General features: G+C 45.7%; 1 protein-coding gene across 14 annotated transcripts in view; it reads right to left on the reverse strand.

Annotated features, from left to right (window-relative positions):
* Nucleotides 1-969: 969 nt before the first annotated feature.
* DLGAP2 (DLG associated protein 2) overlaps nucleotides 970-17,479 on the reverse strand; it is an 817,721-nt gene continuing 801,211 nt past the window's right edge. For all 14 annotated transcript variants that reach the window (XM_070599096.1, XM_070599101.1, XM_070599105.1 and 11 more), the window contains 3 exons: nucleotides 11,557-11,648; nucleotides 6,528-6,680; nucleotides 970-3,871 (listed from right to left, as the gene is read on the reverse strand). In XM_070599096.1, the coding sequence (XP_070455197.1) occupies nucleotides 3,653-3,871; nucleotides 6,528-6,680; nucleotides 11,557-11,648 (464 nt within the window). In that variant the 3' untranslated portion in view covers nucleotides 970-3,652. The remainder of the gene's footprint in view (nucleotides 3,872-6,527; nucleotides 6,681-11,556; nucleotides 11,649-17,479) is intronic.

Genomic DNA, 17,479 nt, shown 5'->3' on the forward strand with positions numbered 1-17,479 from the left:
GGGAGGCTCTAAGGGCCGGCTCACAACAGAGGAGATGAGTCGATACACAACGCAGGGTCTTTCAGTTAAAGTGACGGGAAGAGTGGCAGCTCAATATGATCCTGAGAAAGGCAAAAATCAAGACAGGGCACATGTGGACAGAGACCCCAAAGACACGGTCACACCGAACGCGTTCGTGTGCCCTGGAGCTGTGTTGTCTTCCAACCGTAATCTGGCCACTTCCATAGGAGCCAGAAGGGAGAGTCCTTCTACTTTTTGGGTCACGGATTTTGTGGCTATTTTTTTTTTTAAAGAGGGAGTCTTAAATGTAATTTGCTTTTTTCCTAATAATACGCTTTCTATTTAATGTTGGAAGTCTTTAGTATTGATCTTGAGGTGAAAACATCAACAACACTTCCTTTCAAACAAATATGTAATGTTTTGGTGTCATACAACAGTTTGATTCTTTATATATCATTCTAGATGGTTCTATAAACTTGCTGAGAAAAAAATGGTAACATCTGTCACTGATAACACGTACTTTTACATCAAACACAATGATAACAGATGAAGATGTGTGAGATGAATTACCCTGAAAGCACTCTTGTTCACAAAGGACATTCGCCTTTTCTGGGTTTTGCTAAACACTGGGATCCTGTTTATTATACTTGTGTTTTGACTTCGGAAGTTAACTAAAGCCTTCAACATGGCAAGATCAACTTGTGGGTGGGGAGGAAAACGATTTCCAAAGTAACACATGAGTTTTGACAGTTATCGCTGGATCTTTTGGGCATACAGGTAGGCGATCACAGAGAACGTCGCACTCTTTCATGGCAACCTTCCTAGAACGTGGTGCATTATCATTGTCAACCATATTCTCAAATCTGTGTGTCATCTTTTACTAAAATTACATCACAATGTGGTTAAATGATCACACCATAGCTCTGTGTTATGTGTCGGCTGGAAGTGGCTGAAATAAGTCAGTGTGACTGACTAACACAAGTGTCATAAACAGTTTTATTTTTCTTTACATGTACAATATGTAAACATGGCTTGTCTTCTGCACGTCGGGATGGAAGGTCACCTGTGTGAGAACTGGATATATTGCACTTCATCATGTTACGTGTGAGCAGGTGACGCTCCAGCAGACCCAGCAACAGGCACCTGCTCCGCTGTGGCAGAACCTTCTTTGGAACACAGAGGACCAAACAGGAGTTCACACACGATCCCACTTGCAATCGATGAAGCCGTCACATTTAGCTGTGGGTTAATTGGCTCGCCTAGGGATGGTTTAGGCCAAGACTTTTGGGGATTTTAAGATAAAAATAAGTATACAAAACATAAAAAAATTAATCCAAATCCAGTGAATACTTTCGTTCGAGTCAGGATCAGAGAATCTAGGATCTAAAATTGATAATTATTGTCCAAATTCATCATTTGTTGTTATATATTTTGTACAAGTTGAAGGAAATGGGATAAAACACATCAGCTGCCAGTAAACACGCACGTGTGAAAGGTTGGCACGCATGTGTGCGTGTCACGTCTCTTCTTCCTAGGGAGTAAACATCGAATGTGCTTTCCGGTGCTTGTTTCCAAGAGCAGCTCATCCTAAATAATACACCGATTTTAAAGTCTAAAATGCCAATACTTGCAAATACATTTGTTTTTAACATAGTATAGTGAGTATAGGAAGAAGCATCATTATTGTACACTACTCAGGATTTAGGCATTTATTTAGGTAGAAAAAACGCTTTGAACACTCTGGGGAAATAGGTTTCATTTATAGAAGAATATTTCAGGGAATTTTTTTTTTTGCATTTTTTCAAGGATATACATTCGTACTGATTTTTGCTTCCAAATATATTTTAAGGCTGTTTGGTAAAATATATACCAGATATGAGGCTCAACTTACAGGGTTTTGTTCTTACAGGGAATTCTTAACTACTTGGCTTTAAAAAACTAAAACTTTGAAGATAAACATGCTTTAATATCAACTGTGCTCCAGTGAGCCCCATGCTTCGTGGAATGGAGAATATGAGGAAAAGGAAAAACCGTCGTCTTAAAGAATGCCCCAACCGTGTCAGTACCGCACTGAATGCTCTTGGTAATGTGATCGGGCCACAGAGAAGCTGGGTACATTTTAAAGTGCGAGTTAGGGGAGGACAAAGTGCTACAGGGCAGCAGCCGGCCTTCACGGCCGAGTACACGGTACTCCAGAAGCCGCAGAAGGAAGGCCTGGTGTTCTGGTGGAAACATCTGTCTTCCATCACAATCCTGCTTTGACCTTGAGTTCCCGTGAGAACTCTGAGTTTGGGATCAAATGGATAAATGTCATAGGCTTTTCCTTTGAAGATGTGTCTGCATAGCGACACACGCGTCATGTTGGAGCAATGCTCACTGACTGCATCTAAGTTTAGTTAGACAAATGGAAAGCCTTCTCATTGGATTTCTTCCTATTTTTCTCTGGTGCCAATCGGAATCATGAGAACTCATCACCTAAAGTCCACAGCTGGAAATCACAATATGTGACCTTTTTTTTTTTTCATCATGTCTAAAACAGGCAAGAAATACATTCTTGACTTCAGCAATACTGCATAGGACAAAAGAATTCTTGAAAAATACAAATGTAAACTACATTTCTTCTTTACCATTTAAACTGAGATATACTTACCACTCACATTCATATTTCTTAAACTTTTTACAACATCACAACTGTCATTTTAAACAAGCAAACTTTTTGTTTTTTTGTGTTTTTTTTTTTAAGGATACCCTGGAAAGTCAACTGATAGAGCAGTCCGAGAATATATACACACATGTCGCATGAATGGTGAAACTTAAAGACAAAACCGTGTGCGATGTTTTAAGTTACAAAGGAAGAAAAAACACAATGACTCTTTCATCAGAGCAAGCATATTTTTTTTTTCTTTCTACTCCTGCTACAGAAGAGTTAGCTTGTCTGAAATCTCCCGTCTCTTCTCGTCTGTCACTCCCTGGTGTGAACGAATATTCAGCTTATTTTTGATTGTGCTGATGCTGGGTTGTTTGAAAGGGTTTGGACTTGTAAGCCCCTGGGCTTCAGGAGAACCACATGGTGGGGAGGTTGGTGGCTGCAGAGATGTCGTCTCACGCCATGAACTTGGCACAAGAAACCTAGCGATGGGTCACTGGATTCAGGGAATAGTAGCCCGAGGTTAGAGGGGGCGGGGTCTTCTCTCCTGCACTTCAAGCTGTAGCACCTTCCACTTGGGTATCTAATGCCTCTAGTGAGCGGTGAGATGCACCCATTTATAGTTATTTGTTATTCTTGCCTCTAATTATCTCACAACTTATAAAAATATAAATAACAAAATGTAAGCTGGGTTCCATCTCAAGAGGTGTTTCTCGTTATCCTCTGAGAACAGAGTGGCTAAGTTAGCTGTCCCCACGCCTATCCATCACCGCCGACGGCAAGTCAGACCATCCAGCGAGAAAAAAGGAGTCGTTCTGGCCGTGAGCTCGGCAAACCTCGGAAATCAAAAGCATTCCAGTGTGTTTATGGCACAAAGAACACGACAGCGAGGGCGTATTCGGTGGAGAAACAAGACAGAAATTACCAGGTGGGGGAATAAACTGTACAAGTGTTTTGTCAAAAAGAAAAGAAGAGAAAGCAGGTGAGAGTGGGCGCCTTCGGTTCCTAGAGCCGGGTCTGGGCCTCCGGGATGTAGATCTCGATGCTGTCGGCCCGCTCGGTGGCAGAATTCTGTCGGAAGGAGGCTGCCCTCTTGGCAGCCATGAGCCGTCTTCGGGCCTCTTGACGCTGTCTGTCGGGCAGGTCCAGAGACTTTTCTCTCGTAATGGGAAATTTCCCTTTGGGGGGCTTCTTTGGTATTGGAGGGGGCACCTTTCTTTCTTCCTGAAAAGCATCACAAGTCAAAATTGGGGGCGAGTCAGAGGAGAGCAGCACCAGTCCATGGACTCGGTCACACCTGGGTGACCACCTGTGCGTGACATTACCCTACCCACACCTATATCACACCTACCCAGATGTGCCCTGGGTCCTGACCCCCATAATCACAGCTTGCCTTCTGCATGGTATATACTTTGTATAACTTCCCTCAAATTCTTCAAGGTTGAGGGAGCAAAGCGTTTACAAACAAGAATATATGTTCTGTAATTAACGTTTAACATCTCCTTCCTCTCAGGTTTATTTTGACATTGCTGCTATGCCGTCTCTGAGCATTGGCAAATACGCACAATTTCAAGCTCTTGAGTATCCCTGGTATTTTGATGCCACTTGACATCCCTGTCATGTGCCACAGTCTGTTCAACAGACTCCAGAACTCCAAGGACGTTCACGAAAACCGTCCTACGTGGGTGTCCTAGGGAACCACTGGCCAAATTTCCTATTGTGGGCCTAAAACCCCTGACATTAACAAGAGTTATATATGTAAGGTTTTTTGTTTGCTTGGTAAAAAGATGGACATAATTATCTCTGACCCTTAGCTCATATTCTCAAATAAGTCACACCAAAATATGTGTATGCTATTTTCAGAAAGATAAATTCCACAGTTCGGCAGCAAATGCAATATATAACACTTGCAACCAATCCGGGGAAATGTCTGTGTCCCAAACTGTGTTGTGTTATCTCATGTTGATCCTAATTAACAAAGTGGGACCTCCCATTGACTCTCCGTCCTAGTGGAGCCAGGGCAGGAACTCTGCCGAGACAATGTCCTTCCCAGCAAAGGGTACACCACGGAAGGAGCCAGAAACCTTCTTTCCCTCAGCAGGTATCTAGTTGTTGGGGTGGCGGGGACAAAGCCAGCACCGTGTCTTTTTCCCTTCAGCCTCCGCAAAATTCCAAAGGGGGCCAGAAGTGCCTGGACGCTGGGGGAGAGGAAGCAGCAGCTGTGCCAGTTCAGGGGGAACAGACGAGGCAGAATCCCACTGTTGCGTCATATTGTTTTTGGCTGGAAGATTGTTTTGGTGCCTGAAACTTTGTTCCCGTGACTTATTTTAAAATGACTTGCACCAGAAGCAATGAGTCTCCCCTGACTTTTTGGCATGCATCCCGAAAACGGGGTAATTAATTCATTAAACCTTCCGGCTATTCCAAAAGTTAATTCCTGTGTTAGCACACGCCTGTGTTTGCCTGTCTCTTCCCTCTTCTCTTGGTGGCCTCTGAAATATGGGGCTGTAAGAAATGCAGTTCCTGGCAGAGTCTCCTTTTTGAAGGGGCTCACAGCCTCGAGGGGGCCCTGCCGTTGGAGAGAGCTAAGCAGGTGCATTGCAAGTCCATGGGGTAGTGTCAAGAACCCCGCCAGAAGGACATGGCATGGGGCCCTAGTGGTGCTAAAGAGCTGCTCAATTATCTGGACCAGGGGTGCTAGATCCTCAGTAAGAAATGTTTCATTTTGAGGACCATTCTTTACATATAGCTTAGGTAGAAGGGGATTACGTTAGCTGTCAATTACTGAAGAACAAAAAATAGGAAGGATTAATACCTATCTGTAGACTGGTCTCGCAAGTTCTATGTTTAGTATTTTATTAGAATAACCGTTTCCTTTAGAACATTACTTATGTTCTCCTTCAGTTTAAAACCAAACCGTAGATTACCTGGACCCGCTTAGGTACCATTTAGGGCTCACGTACAACCTATGTATTCGCACACCCCCTGCCCCTGTGATCTGTGGTAAGAGGGAATTTGTCAGTCATCTGTGATGGCATCTACAGCATCCAGCCTGGAACTCCACTAAGACAGTCACCAGCACTTTTAGGGAAGAGTAGATGACGAGGTGGTGACTCTCATTCTAATTATGCAGATACACATCCTCAGCTATCTACTAAAGACCACTGTCCAAAAGTAGGTTGGATTAATTTTCTTTATCATTTTATTTTCATTGATAACACCTGTCTAGAAAAATCAGATTATAATGACTTAGAACTTCTCTAAAATGTGTTAGGAAATCGATGTATTTATTGCTAATTCAGACCTATCTATTAGCCCTGTGAACAGGGAAGAAGTGAAATCATAGGGTTCAAATTTAATGGAAATTTTATGCCTATTTTCAGGAAGTTTACATCATCAAACTCTTCAGTAAAGTTCCAAACATCTTCTTGTCTTCAACTGCAGCTGTGCAACCGGGAAGTTGACCTGAGTAGAACATGGTCATTGTACCCAGGCCTGAAACTTCCCTGTTGGAAATCATCTTCCTACAACCCAAACAAAGGTTTGATGAAAATAATTCAGAGGACAGGTGCCTAAAAGGCACAAGACTATAGGTTTACACGGGATGTTTGGCTGGTGTCTTCTCTGAATTGTCTGTGTCCAAGAGATACAGCAAGAAAGACACTTGTTTCCTACACACAGCCGATGAGTTAATTCCACCCCAGTTTATGCACACACACAGATATACGGATATGAAAATGGGACCCTGTATTGCTAACCAAAGACCAGCAACCGCATTTTAATGTAGTATTTGGAACAGACCATTTCTGCCACCGGATTAGCTCCCGGGACGCCCACCGACAGCGGCAGCGGGGAAAGCACACGGTGTGGCCATAATTACCTTCTTTTCTGGAGACTCGATGATCTTCCAGTCGTTGAGCTTCAGCTGGTGCAGCTCGTCGAACTTCATGCTGACGTCCTCGATGGACAGCTGCAGCATGTCCCAGTAGCCTGCAAGGTCCTGGGACGTCGGCCTCGGCATGGCACTGGGGTCCTGAGGACACACACGGGGTTCAGAACCATGAGAATCTCCAGCTGGGAGAGGGCTCGGGGTGGCTGCTCTTTCCCACGTGTGCCTTTCAGGGCATCCATTAGGGGGAAGCCTGACTAATCCCAATTCTGATGCAACTCTTCAAGAGGGCCCATGAGGATTCAATAACAGAAATAGAAAGTATTTGCCAACAGTTCAAAAATATGAAAAGGCTACGTCCTGGATGATTCCAACCTTATGCCTTTCTGGAAAAGGCAAGACTATGGAGGCAGTAAAAAATCAAGAGTTGCCGGGGGTTAAGGAGGAGGGGGAGATGCACAGGTGGAGCACGGGGTATTTTTAGAGCAGGGAAAATACTCTACATGATTCTATAATGGTGGATACATGTGATGATACATTTGTTCAAACCACAGAATGCACAACACCCAGAGTGAACCCTAATGTAAACTATGGACCTTGGGTGACGGTGACGTGTCAATGTGGGCTCATCAGTTGTGACAAACGCACCATCTGCTGGGGACGTTGATAATGGGGGAGGCTGTGCATGTGGGGGCAAAGGGGTATATGGGAAATCTCTGTACCTTCTGCTCAATTTTGCTGTGAACCTAAAACTGCTCTAAGGAATTCTATTATATAGACATATATGTAGTACGTTCACTCATTGTTTCATTTTGGAGATGCTGCCTCAGAACCTGGGAATGATGGTAAATATTAAAGTTTTTAAACACTTGACAGTTCATAAAAGGCACAGGGCCCTGTGTTTTTGATCTCCTGTTGATTATTCAGAGGCTGGTGCCTGGGACGGGGATGACGTGGGTCTGCCGTGGTGCTGGCGTCGGTGGGTTGGTGCTGAGAATGCGCTTGGACCAATCCTGCTTCCTTCTGATGGTTCTCTGATGGGTCTCAGCTCTCATTTTGCCCGTCAGCATGCACCACGTACTCAATCTGCCTCCACGATGAGGCAGGACGGACACGTCATCTCATGAAGGAGCGGAACGATCTAAAGGATAGGTTCTCTGTGCCCAGAAGGTACAGGTGATGCCACAGAGCCACAGACAGGCAGCCGTGGGCTGAATGTGCCCAAAGATGTGTCTTGTTTCTCTGCACACACAGTGCCTGCTGCGTGTACAGTTTCAACGAGCTGTCTGCATTCAAAGTTGGGTGAACTTCACAAGATCAGAGCACGGGTCATCTGGCTCATTCCCACACCGCACATCGCTGGCCGGTGACCGCAGCCTGGTGGGCACCTCTCTGGCGCCAGAGCCCCACCTCCTCTGTCCGATGCAGGCTGGCTTCACTCGGTCACCGCACCTGCCACCTCTGGCTTAAGGGTACGGATTTTTCTGCATGTGGTTCCCTCGATTCAGTGGGAGGCTATCTCAGATTAAACAGTCAGAGAAATTTCTGGTCGGTAAGCATTTATCCAAATTTGCTTAAAATATACAATTTTCAGTTTACTCATAAATTGTTCACATTAAGCACAACAGGAACTTCTGTTTGGTTTGCCTTAAACTTCCTTTAACCCACGTCTTAATCTGTTCTGGCTGCTAGGCTATCACACACTGGGGGCTTATGAACCACAGAAACTTGCTCCTCAGGGTTCTGGAGGCTGGAGCCCAGGATCAAAGTGCCCGCAGACTCAGGGGCTGGTGAGAGCTTCCTGCTTCATAGACGGCTGTGTTTTTGCTGTGTCCTCACATCAGGGAAGGAGAGGGAGCTCTCTGGGGTCTCTCTTATAAAGGCACTAATCCCATCGTGGTGGCTCCACCTTCATGACCTACTCACCTCCCTAGGGTCGCCCTCCTAACACCATCACATGGGGGTTAAGTCTCAACATGTGAATTTTGGGGGGGACACAAATATTCAGTCTATAGCAGTCTGGTTAGACATCCATAGCAAAATGATCACTTTTGACCCCAGTGTCATTCTGGGCACACAATCAGATGGCCGCTGGTGCTAAGAGAGAGGGTCAGAGGGTAAGACTAGCTGCCCGAAGCGACTTGCACAAATTGCCCTCGTTTCCTGATCCTCAGAAGTGAGACTTGCGATTCTGGGCGGCTTTCCGCAGTTTGAGGCCCGTTCTGTTGAGCCACAAGAGGGCCACATGGGCCGTGAGGATCCCTAGGAGCAGAGCACTCCCGGGTGCAGCAAGGGTTTCATGGATGCGGCCACCCCGAATGGCAGCTCTGACCCGGAGAAGAGAGGCTTTGGGTTTTTCACTTACTTGGATGAATCTGAACAACCAAACAAACACCTGCGGTGGGGCCGCATTCTGCGTGAAGACAGAACAAGGAGCCTGAGGGCCCACGGTCAAGGGTGGGGCTGGGTTGGTGGGAGGAGGGCTTCTCACACCACAGGACGCCTCTTTACGTCCCAATTCGAGCTTCTCAGGGCGGTTCGTGTTTCCTCCTTCTGGGAGACTTCACAAATACGACGAGCTTTCTTTCTGTAGCTTTAGGCATGACGGCGCCCAACGCGTGGGAAGGAAGCAGAGTGCCGCTCCTGTCAAGGCCCAAAGGCCGGACTGCGGGGCTCTGGTCGTGTCTTCAGAGAGAAAATCTAGAAAAGCATTCTGGGCAGCCGTGGTCCAGGCTCTCGTCGACGTCTGTCTTCTCTGTCACTCCACGAGGCAGAGGGAGCAGCCTTGGGCGCCCTGGGGGCAGAGGCTGTGGTGTAACGGGGCACAGCCAGGATCTGGTCCCAGGTCCTCTATTCTTTTTTGGGGGAGGTCGTTGCACCTGTATCCACTGGATGTTCAGATACCCTGATATGTTCACAAAATTTTTTTAATGGCAGCCGTGTATCATGCTGTTCCTTCTCCCCCAGCAAAGCGAGACAGTGCTGCATATCCCAGTCAATCGCAGTCACGTAGAGTTCTCTTAGCTCCCGGCTCGGACACCTAGGGTCCCTGTGATATGGACTCTGATGCTCCCATGTTCTGGAGCATTTCTCCATGTGGTGGTGGTGTGGCGGAGAAGGGCTGAGAAGCCCCAGTGCATGCCCCGTGGATCCTGCTCAAAGGCAGAGCTAGACCCACAGCTGTGAGTGCCATTCTGCACTTCCGCCAAGCTTGCTGCAGATGCCACCCTGCTGGTGCAGGAAGCACACACATCAACCTGCAAGCGTCAAGGGCAGACGCTTTCCAGGGTTGTCTCACACTGGTCATGCAATGAATTACTCGGACGCCCTTACCTTGAAGAAAGTCTGCTCTGTAGTCTACCCGAAATATCCAGGCAGGTTTTGACTTACTTTTTAGGGTCATTCCTTCGACTTAAAACTTAGTTACCAACCTAAGGCTTCCAGCCACCAGCAACGCTGCTTTTAATCGTGGGCAATTTGGCTTTGATGAGCAAGACATCTGCTTATCCTCCCAGCATCCCTCCCCTGCCAGGCCTGTCTTAGACACCCCCACCCCCCTTCTCCAACAAATGCTCCCGAGTTTTTTTGTCTAATCCTAGATGGAAGCCAAAATAAAAGGAAGTAGCTGTGTCAGATATTCCAAAACTCAAGAGAATTTTGTTATGGTTAACAAAAAGTGCAATCTGACGTGTGTAAGAGGCAGCAAAAACGTTAGGATGGAGACATTCTAAGTCTTCTGTTAGCTGCTTCTGGCAGAGAGGACGCGAACACTTTGTAGGCTTGAGGGACACACCTCTGCTGCGTGGAAGGAGGACACTTTGACGATCATTCCCTGCAGACAGGGACCACCTGTGCTTCCCCGACTCAGCGAGATGCGGTGCAAAGCCCTTTAGTGGCCTAAATCAGTTCTTTGAAGACAATAATTAAATAGATACTACAGTGGAGGCAAGCACATGCCTGGTAGACACGATAACTGGATGTCTTGATGGCTCTGTGTCTCCTTCTGCTCCCGCTTTTCACAGGTTGATTACAACTTCACATCATATGGGTGTGTTGGTGGCTCTTTAAATTTCGTAATGAACTTTAATGGGGTTAATTGGAGAATATGAGAGAAAACACACTTTTTAACAATCCTCCTAAAAGGGATGAATTGGCAGCTCTGACACGCTGTGCTTCCTTTGATGTAGAAGAACCTTCTATACGTTCACGTCTCCTTGCAAATTAAAAAATGAAACAGGACACAATCAAACCCCTCAGCACCATTGCTACGTGTGTGAAGTCTAGAGGGACCTATTTGCATTTTAATGAAAATGTTTGGTCTGAAAGAAATCAATGTATGGTTTGCAAAATGGCCTATAAAGTAATGTGAATACTATTCAGTAATTTCTCCAAATAAAATTAAATGAATACTTTCTTTAGTAAGATAAGATATATCTATAGACACACACATTCATACATAGATATAGTGTATATACATGTACACATATGTATATGCGAGTATATATGAATACATGTATCAATACGTGTATAGATACATGGTTTTCTTTCCTTTGCTTTTCAGGAAAATCAGAACCAAATTTAATGTGAACTGTATTAATAATCTAGTTTATGGCATATTCATTTCACTGCTAACTGTAAAATGTAAAGCCCGAATTATTTCTAAAATCTCTGTGAATGTAGTTGTTTGTGTTTTATTCAATCCACCTCATATCACCATCTTTATTTGTGACCTTACTTTTTAACTCCTTTCCTAAGTTCTCTGGTGGAAACCCAGCCACCAAGGCTCCACCTCACAGCGTGGGGACCTTTCTGTCTTCCCGCCCAGCCCTGCTCCCTCTTTGCCCAACACCCCACGGCCTCTCTGCCTGGGGTCACCTCTAAGCCATCCCAGAGCCAGGGAGCACCTCTCTTCAATCAGTAGTCTCACAGGCGTCCTTAACAAGCAGAAAGGCAGTGAGAAGGTAAAGAGAGAACATTCAGCTTGGTTACAAGGCCCGAGGTGACCTGAGGACTCACTTACCATGTTCTGTTGGCAAAGCCAATAAAACTGCTGGAATTTCTGGGACATCAGAAGCTGGGCGCTCCCCACGGCACTCCTGATCTTACCAAGAACTACGCGAAAACAAGAACAGGTTTAAAACAGGGTCAATTAAAGAAACCCAAGCAAAACCATTACCCCGGGAGCGCGCTATCGTCTCTTCCACCAGGGGCCACAGCTCTGCGTTCACTGTGGGGACACGTCCACGCACTGCAGTTTCCTTCCACCTGCTCATCCCCGATCCACCATAGCAGCTCTGGTAGGTCCCAACTCCCGTGATGCGCAAAGGCACTTAAGAATCCGCGGGGAGACGTTTCCTACTCTAGACCCTGGGCCCACTCATCTCTGATCAGTTTTATCGCCTAAGCAACAATTCAAGTTATTCACAGACTGTCCACAGCGTCTACCCCTACAGCCAGCAGCTGTATTCCCACCTGCTCCATTTTGTCTTCTCTGTTGCTGCTCCCTCAAGACTGTTTGCAGAACACAGATAACGACTAACTAGCCCAGCCACTCTCAAACTCAGATGCTGCTAGTGACGAGTTCAGCCCGTCGTCTTGGGCTTTCACATGAAGAGAGCCACGGACAGCTTGTGTCTGCCGACGCCAGGCGGGAATGGTGAAGGCTATCTGTTCATCACGACCGCGGAGGCAAGAGAACCACCCCCACCCACATGATATGTGTGTTAAGATTTATCTACTTCAGGTTGGAATGCTTATGTGCTCGAGGTCTCATCTAGAGAAGACAGCGATTAGAGCTCAAACGGTCAGCACATGAGTCTCCCGGGGTCTTGTTACGAGGCAGATTCTGGCTCTGCGGGTCTGGGGTGGGGCCTGAGACTGTGCATTTCTCACGAGCATCAGGGCTGCCCATGCTGGTCCACGGGGTACACTCGACTGCGGAGGCTGTAGAGATTGTCCACGGAAGCAGAAACGGAGGTCCAGGGAAGTAGCTTCAGTTCCACTAGCTTTCCCCCAAATTTCCCCAAACCTTGGTAATTTTAACATGCAGTCTCCAAACCAACTGTTTGTGAGACTCATTCAACGTGCGTTAGAAACCGGCTTCAAAGACTCTGACGTCCTGACAGCCAAGCCACGCCGCTGCTGGATTCCATTTCCTAGGCCTCACTCTGGGGGAGAAGGAATCATAGACAGTGGTTGGAAACACCTTAAAATCCACATAAAGAAATGCTATGAGGCTATTCGAACCGATATCCCAGAAATAAACCTGCTGATGCGAAAAGGGGCTTATGACACGTCGTAACGTAAAGGAAGTCAAGCGCAGAGCAGCAGGTGCAGCGAAGAACTCATGTTTTAAAAACGAGGATCTGGCACTACATATAACATGTTCTGAAAAGTGCTCTTCTCCTGCGTAGGACGATGGACTTTGAAACGTCCTCATTTGTCCGTATTTTCTCATTTGTCTGCAATGAACTCAGGTTGCCGTTCCCCACAGCTTTCCTATGCAAAGTTTCACACATCCAGAAAATTCGAAAGAAAATTCTAAGAAGCACCTCCATCCCTGTCACTCGGCAGTTAACGTCCTGCCACGTGAGTGTGTTGATTTCTCTGAACCATCCAAAAACAAGCTGGAGCCAGCCCTTTCCTGCCATTGTCCCGTACCACTCCGACGTCATTATTGCCCCTAAGAAGCTAATAATTCTCTAAGAGCATCTAATTCCAGACTGCTTCTAGGATATTAAAGAAGAGTTTTAAAAATGTAACTTTTAATAAAAAGTGAATAAATTAGATAATCCTTTGGCATCCTTTCAGACTCAAAAAAGAAAAGGAATTGTATGCTGTCATGTATCGCTGTACCTGGCCCTCTGACTGTTACAAGTCCATTCCAGGAGGGGCTTGCTTCCCCCAGACCCCATCCAGCCTGCCCACTTCCTTGATCTGATTTGCCAGCAGCCAGCAGTGGGGAGGGGAGTGGGGAGGACGCAGGAAGGGAGCAGGAGCCCCCAAAAGCGGTGTAGGGCAGAGGGTAAGGGATGGGCTCAGGCAGGGTTTAATGTGCAGCGAGGAGAGAGGTGGGTAGCTGTGGTGGAGCATTTCCAGGAAGGGGTGAAAGTCCTTCATTCTTTGTCCACATTTTGATACTCAAACCAAATATGTTTCTGCAGCTTAACAAATGGAAATGGCAAACATTAGGATATATTGGAGTATATAAGGAAGACATTTGGTGTAAAACTAATTTGGCCTGACTTTGTTTTTCCAAAAGGGCCTGATGTGGCCATTAAGCCTGCTTTGTACATCTGCTGAAGCATTTGCTGTGTCCCAAAGACAAGAGCAAATGGCCTTAAGACATAGATGCAACTTCCCCCCACATGGCATTTCCTTAACGATAAGCATCTCTCCCTAGGCTAGGAACTGATTGCTGTGCCCACCCTGTGACCACACAGCTTGAGACAACAGACCTGCCACCTGCTGTGTCCACCGAGACGGCAGACCTACTACCTGCCGTGTCCGTCAATTGCTGTGCCGACAGAGCAGTCTCCTGACTGTTGTAAAAGGGACATTTCAATGATATGTGAAACATGCTCTTTGATGGTATATAACCACTCTGTACACCCACTTCTTTGGTGCCTTTCCTTCTTTGGGGAAGGAAGGCCCTGGGCTATATGGTCCTCACATTTGGCTCAGAATAAACTCACCCAAATTTTCATGTATAAATTGGTCATGGATTATTTGCGTTGACAAGCTCCAGTCTCATTGCTCTGTGTGAGGAACTATCTCTGGTTTTGAAATGTTGAATTTCCACTGTAAACCCCCATCACCAGCATGACTGATGAAAACGTTCAAAGAGACTCATTTTAACCAAGCTGACCCTGCAGGAAGATATGGGAGTGACAAATAAATGCACTTCTTTTTACGGACTCCATGCTTCCTCAAATGGTAATTAAGAAGTCAATCAGTTTTATACAATTTGAAGTTTTAATCCCTAATTTTCATATTCTTCTTAAAATGTAATTGAATGGAAGCATTCACACCAAGTCCTTCACTTTATAATCTTTAGCACAGCATGGAGAGACAGGCGCCATCTTGGTGTTGATTGAATGTAGTGAAGGGTTATTATAAAGGGTATAAATTGATTATTGCTGGGAGTGATCATGAATGTCGAACAGTGTAGCTGATGATGTGATGGCTAATGGCAGGAAGGTTTTGCTGTTCACAGAATGAGGATCATTCTATCTGAAACCGATCATTTAAATAGCTTCCAACAAATGCAAAGAACTTGAAGCAAAAATTCAACTCATTGTTTTCCACCACACCTCCCTAATTTTGTCATAGTTTAGATACATTTTCTTTCAAGAGCTGCAGATAAGGACTAATGCTTATCAGAATGCAAACTTACGAAGAACCTGATACAACCCTTGCCTTTGACGTACAAGAAATCTGATTAACTTACTTGCTCCTTTCATTTATTCTTCACGTGTCTTCTATAATTTCCAATTCTACCGAAATTTGCTATGAAGTGCCAGGACAACATTTTACACTGTTCTTTTCTTTCAAAATTTGAAGTGGATTTTTGTAGACTTTGCAGATCATTGGAAACGATCTTCTGAGTATTCATTACCTCTCTGATCTCTTGGGATTCCTTCATGACTAATGTCAAAGAGCAGGTGGAGAGAAATTGCTGCTTCCACAAATCTCCGCCCTCCAGGATCTCAAGCTCGATCATCTTCATGTTTATCGAGCACATGTTTCTTTTTATGCTCCTGTTCCCCATGGTCATTTGGTGGTTGGGATGTATGGGGACGTCCCCTAGGGCACTTCCCACATATTTAGCAAGAACCTGGGCACAGACCCTGGTCAGTGTCTCCCATCGCAAGTCTGGGAGCAGTGGCTGTTCCATCAAGCTGTGCAATACGTCGGACCCCCAAGGCTCGTACAACCAAGTCCATGCAGCATTTCTTCTGCTCAGAACGATCATCATTGTATATGATTCTTCCATCTGTTATTTTCTCTGTTGATCCGAAACATCCGGGGCAAACAGCAGACACAGGTGCAGCTTCTCTCTGGTCACGACCTCCTCAGCCCCCTGCATTAGGATGTGGCCCATGTGTTCTCAGGTCACTCTGAGCTACTTGTCATCTCCTCTTCCGTGTGCTACAGACACTGCAGCTGGACATGTCTCCCATCCAGAGATCACTGCACCTCAGCACGGATGAAGGTCTGAGAGAGCCTGTGCCACACATCTAATCCCGACTCTCGTGTTAGTATGGCCTGTGAATCTGGGGGTTCCCTCACTCTGTCAATAAAAGGAGTCCTTTAAATGAGGAAATCACTGAAGCCGCCCAGCTCTATGAGTCTGTGGTTTTATGCATCTGACCAGCTGCTATTTAGATCATTAGCCATTTTGGGCATTTTGGGCAGAGTTGTTTTGGGGCAAGACTTCTCAACACCGTCTCGAAACACCCCATCATCAGGTTCATCATGTGATTCACTCTCCATGAACCTTTTGAACAAGACCTTCATAGCTTTGGAACAATTTCTTTTGTTTGAGAAAAAATACTATTTTTTTGTTTCACTTTATGCCATTTACCTGTTTGATTTAACATAATTAAAACAAAAATCCCCAAACACTAGTCTACCAATGGCTCACAATCCCTACAGAATATATCTATTTATGTGTTAACAGTAGGAAGCCTGCGTTAATCTGACTTAACTTAAGCTAGTATTGATTTGGGCTCACGATGGTTTTTATTAACCACAGAGGACTGAATGAAGCTACATCCCTTCGATCAGTTCAGTGAGCTGTGATTATAAAATTACGCTTTGGCAAAAGATTATTTCACGTAATGGAAATTTCAGTCTTTGAGCTCAGAGCTTTGGTTTAACAAGCCATTTAATTTAATCTTTACTTTTAAAAGTGCAGAAGCCAAGAACCCTGTTTCTGTTCTTAAAATTAGGACTAGAATAGAAGGTTACTCTTCCTTTTGAAAATTATCAGGGAAAAATTTAAATGTGATTAATATGGCGCTAGTTTTATGTGCAAAGCACACCGAGGAGATGTATAATAAGTGTTTTGTCATCTGTGTCCACAAAAAAGATCAAGATATCTGGGTAACTTAAGAAACGAGGAAAATCACAAAAAGCTTTGAATGGATCTATTCTCTGTTCCTTGTGTCCAAGGGTCACAGCAACGCAGTTACGTTTAGTCATGAAGTAGTGGTGGGAACACCCACCCAACGTCAGAATTATTTAGCTGGTATCTACAGAATGGGAAGGGCACGGGGCACTCCCAGCCCCTCACTGAGGGCGACTGAAGGATTCGCTGGGATTCTTGATGCTGCACTTTTGGGGGGATGTGAGCAGGAACGTGAACACCCTTGTTTATTAAGGCTGCCCATCTCTTCTCGCCTTCTCTTCCCGCCTCCTAATTCTCCGTGCAGAGGATTTTGCTCCAGGCACACGTGTATTAAATGCCATTTCTGCATTCAAGGCACCTAGATCTCAGACCACAGCAGAGGGGCAGAGCTTCGGGAAAACACAAGGCTGTCCTGTCCTTTGAGAAAAGCATGACCCTAAAGGGGTGGAGGATGACAGAGCCAAGGGATAGAGAGGTGGGCAGCCCAGTCTCTCCCCCAGGCAGGCGGGAGGTCCAGTTTAAATGAGGGTCTTCTCAGAAAGGGGCCCCAGGCCCCACTTCTTTGCCTGGACTTGTGCCCTCAAAGCTCCTTTCTCTTCTCTTGTCTCACTTTTCGCCCTTCACCCTTCAGCAGGATGCCACCTCCATCATGAAGCTTTCTGGGAGTTTTCCCCTTTGAAAGCATCTCTCATACCTCTGAGATTTAAAAGCACTTTATCTGCACTTCTCTTGTTACACTTCATCTTTCCCGACTCGCTCTGAGCAGTTTCGCCCTGGCCTCACTTCACCCCTCTTAGCTACCACAGTCAGC

Source organism: Equus przewalskii, chromosome 28, assembly GCF_037783145.1.
Source record: "Equus przewalskii isolate Varuska chromosome 28, EquPr2, whole genome shotgun sequence".
Classification (NCBI taxonomy): Eukaryota; Metazoa; Chordata; class Mammalia; order Perissodactyla; family Equidae; genus Equus; species Equus przewalskii.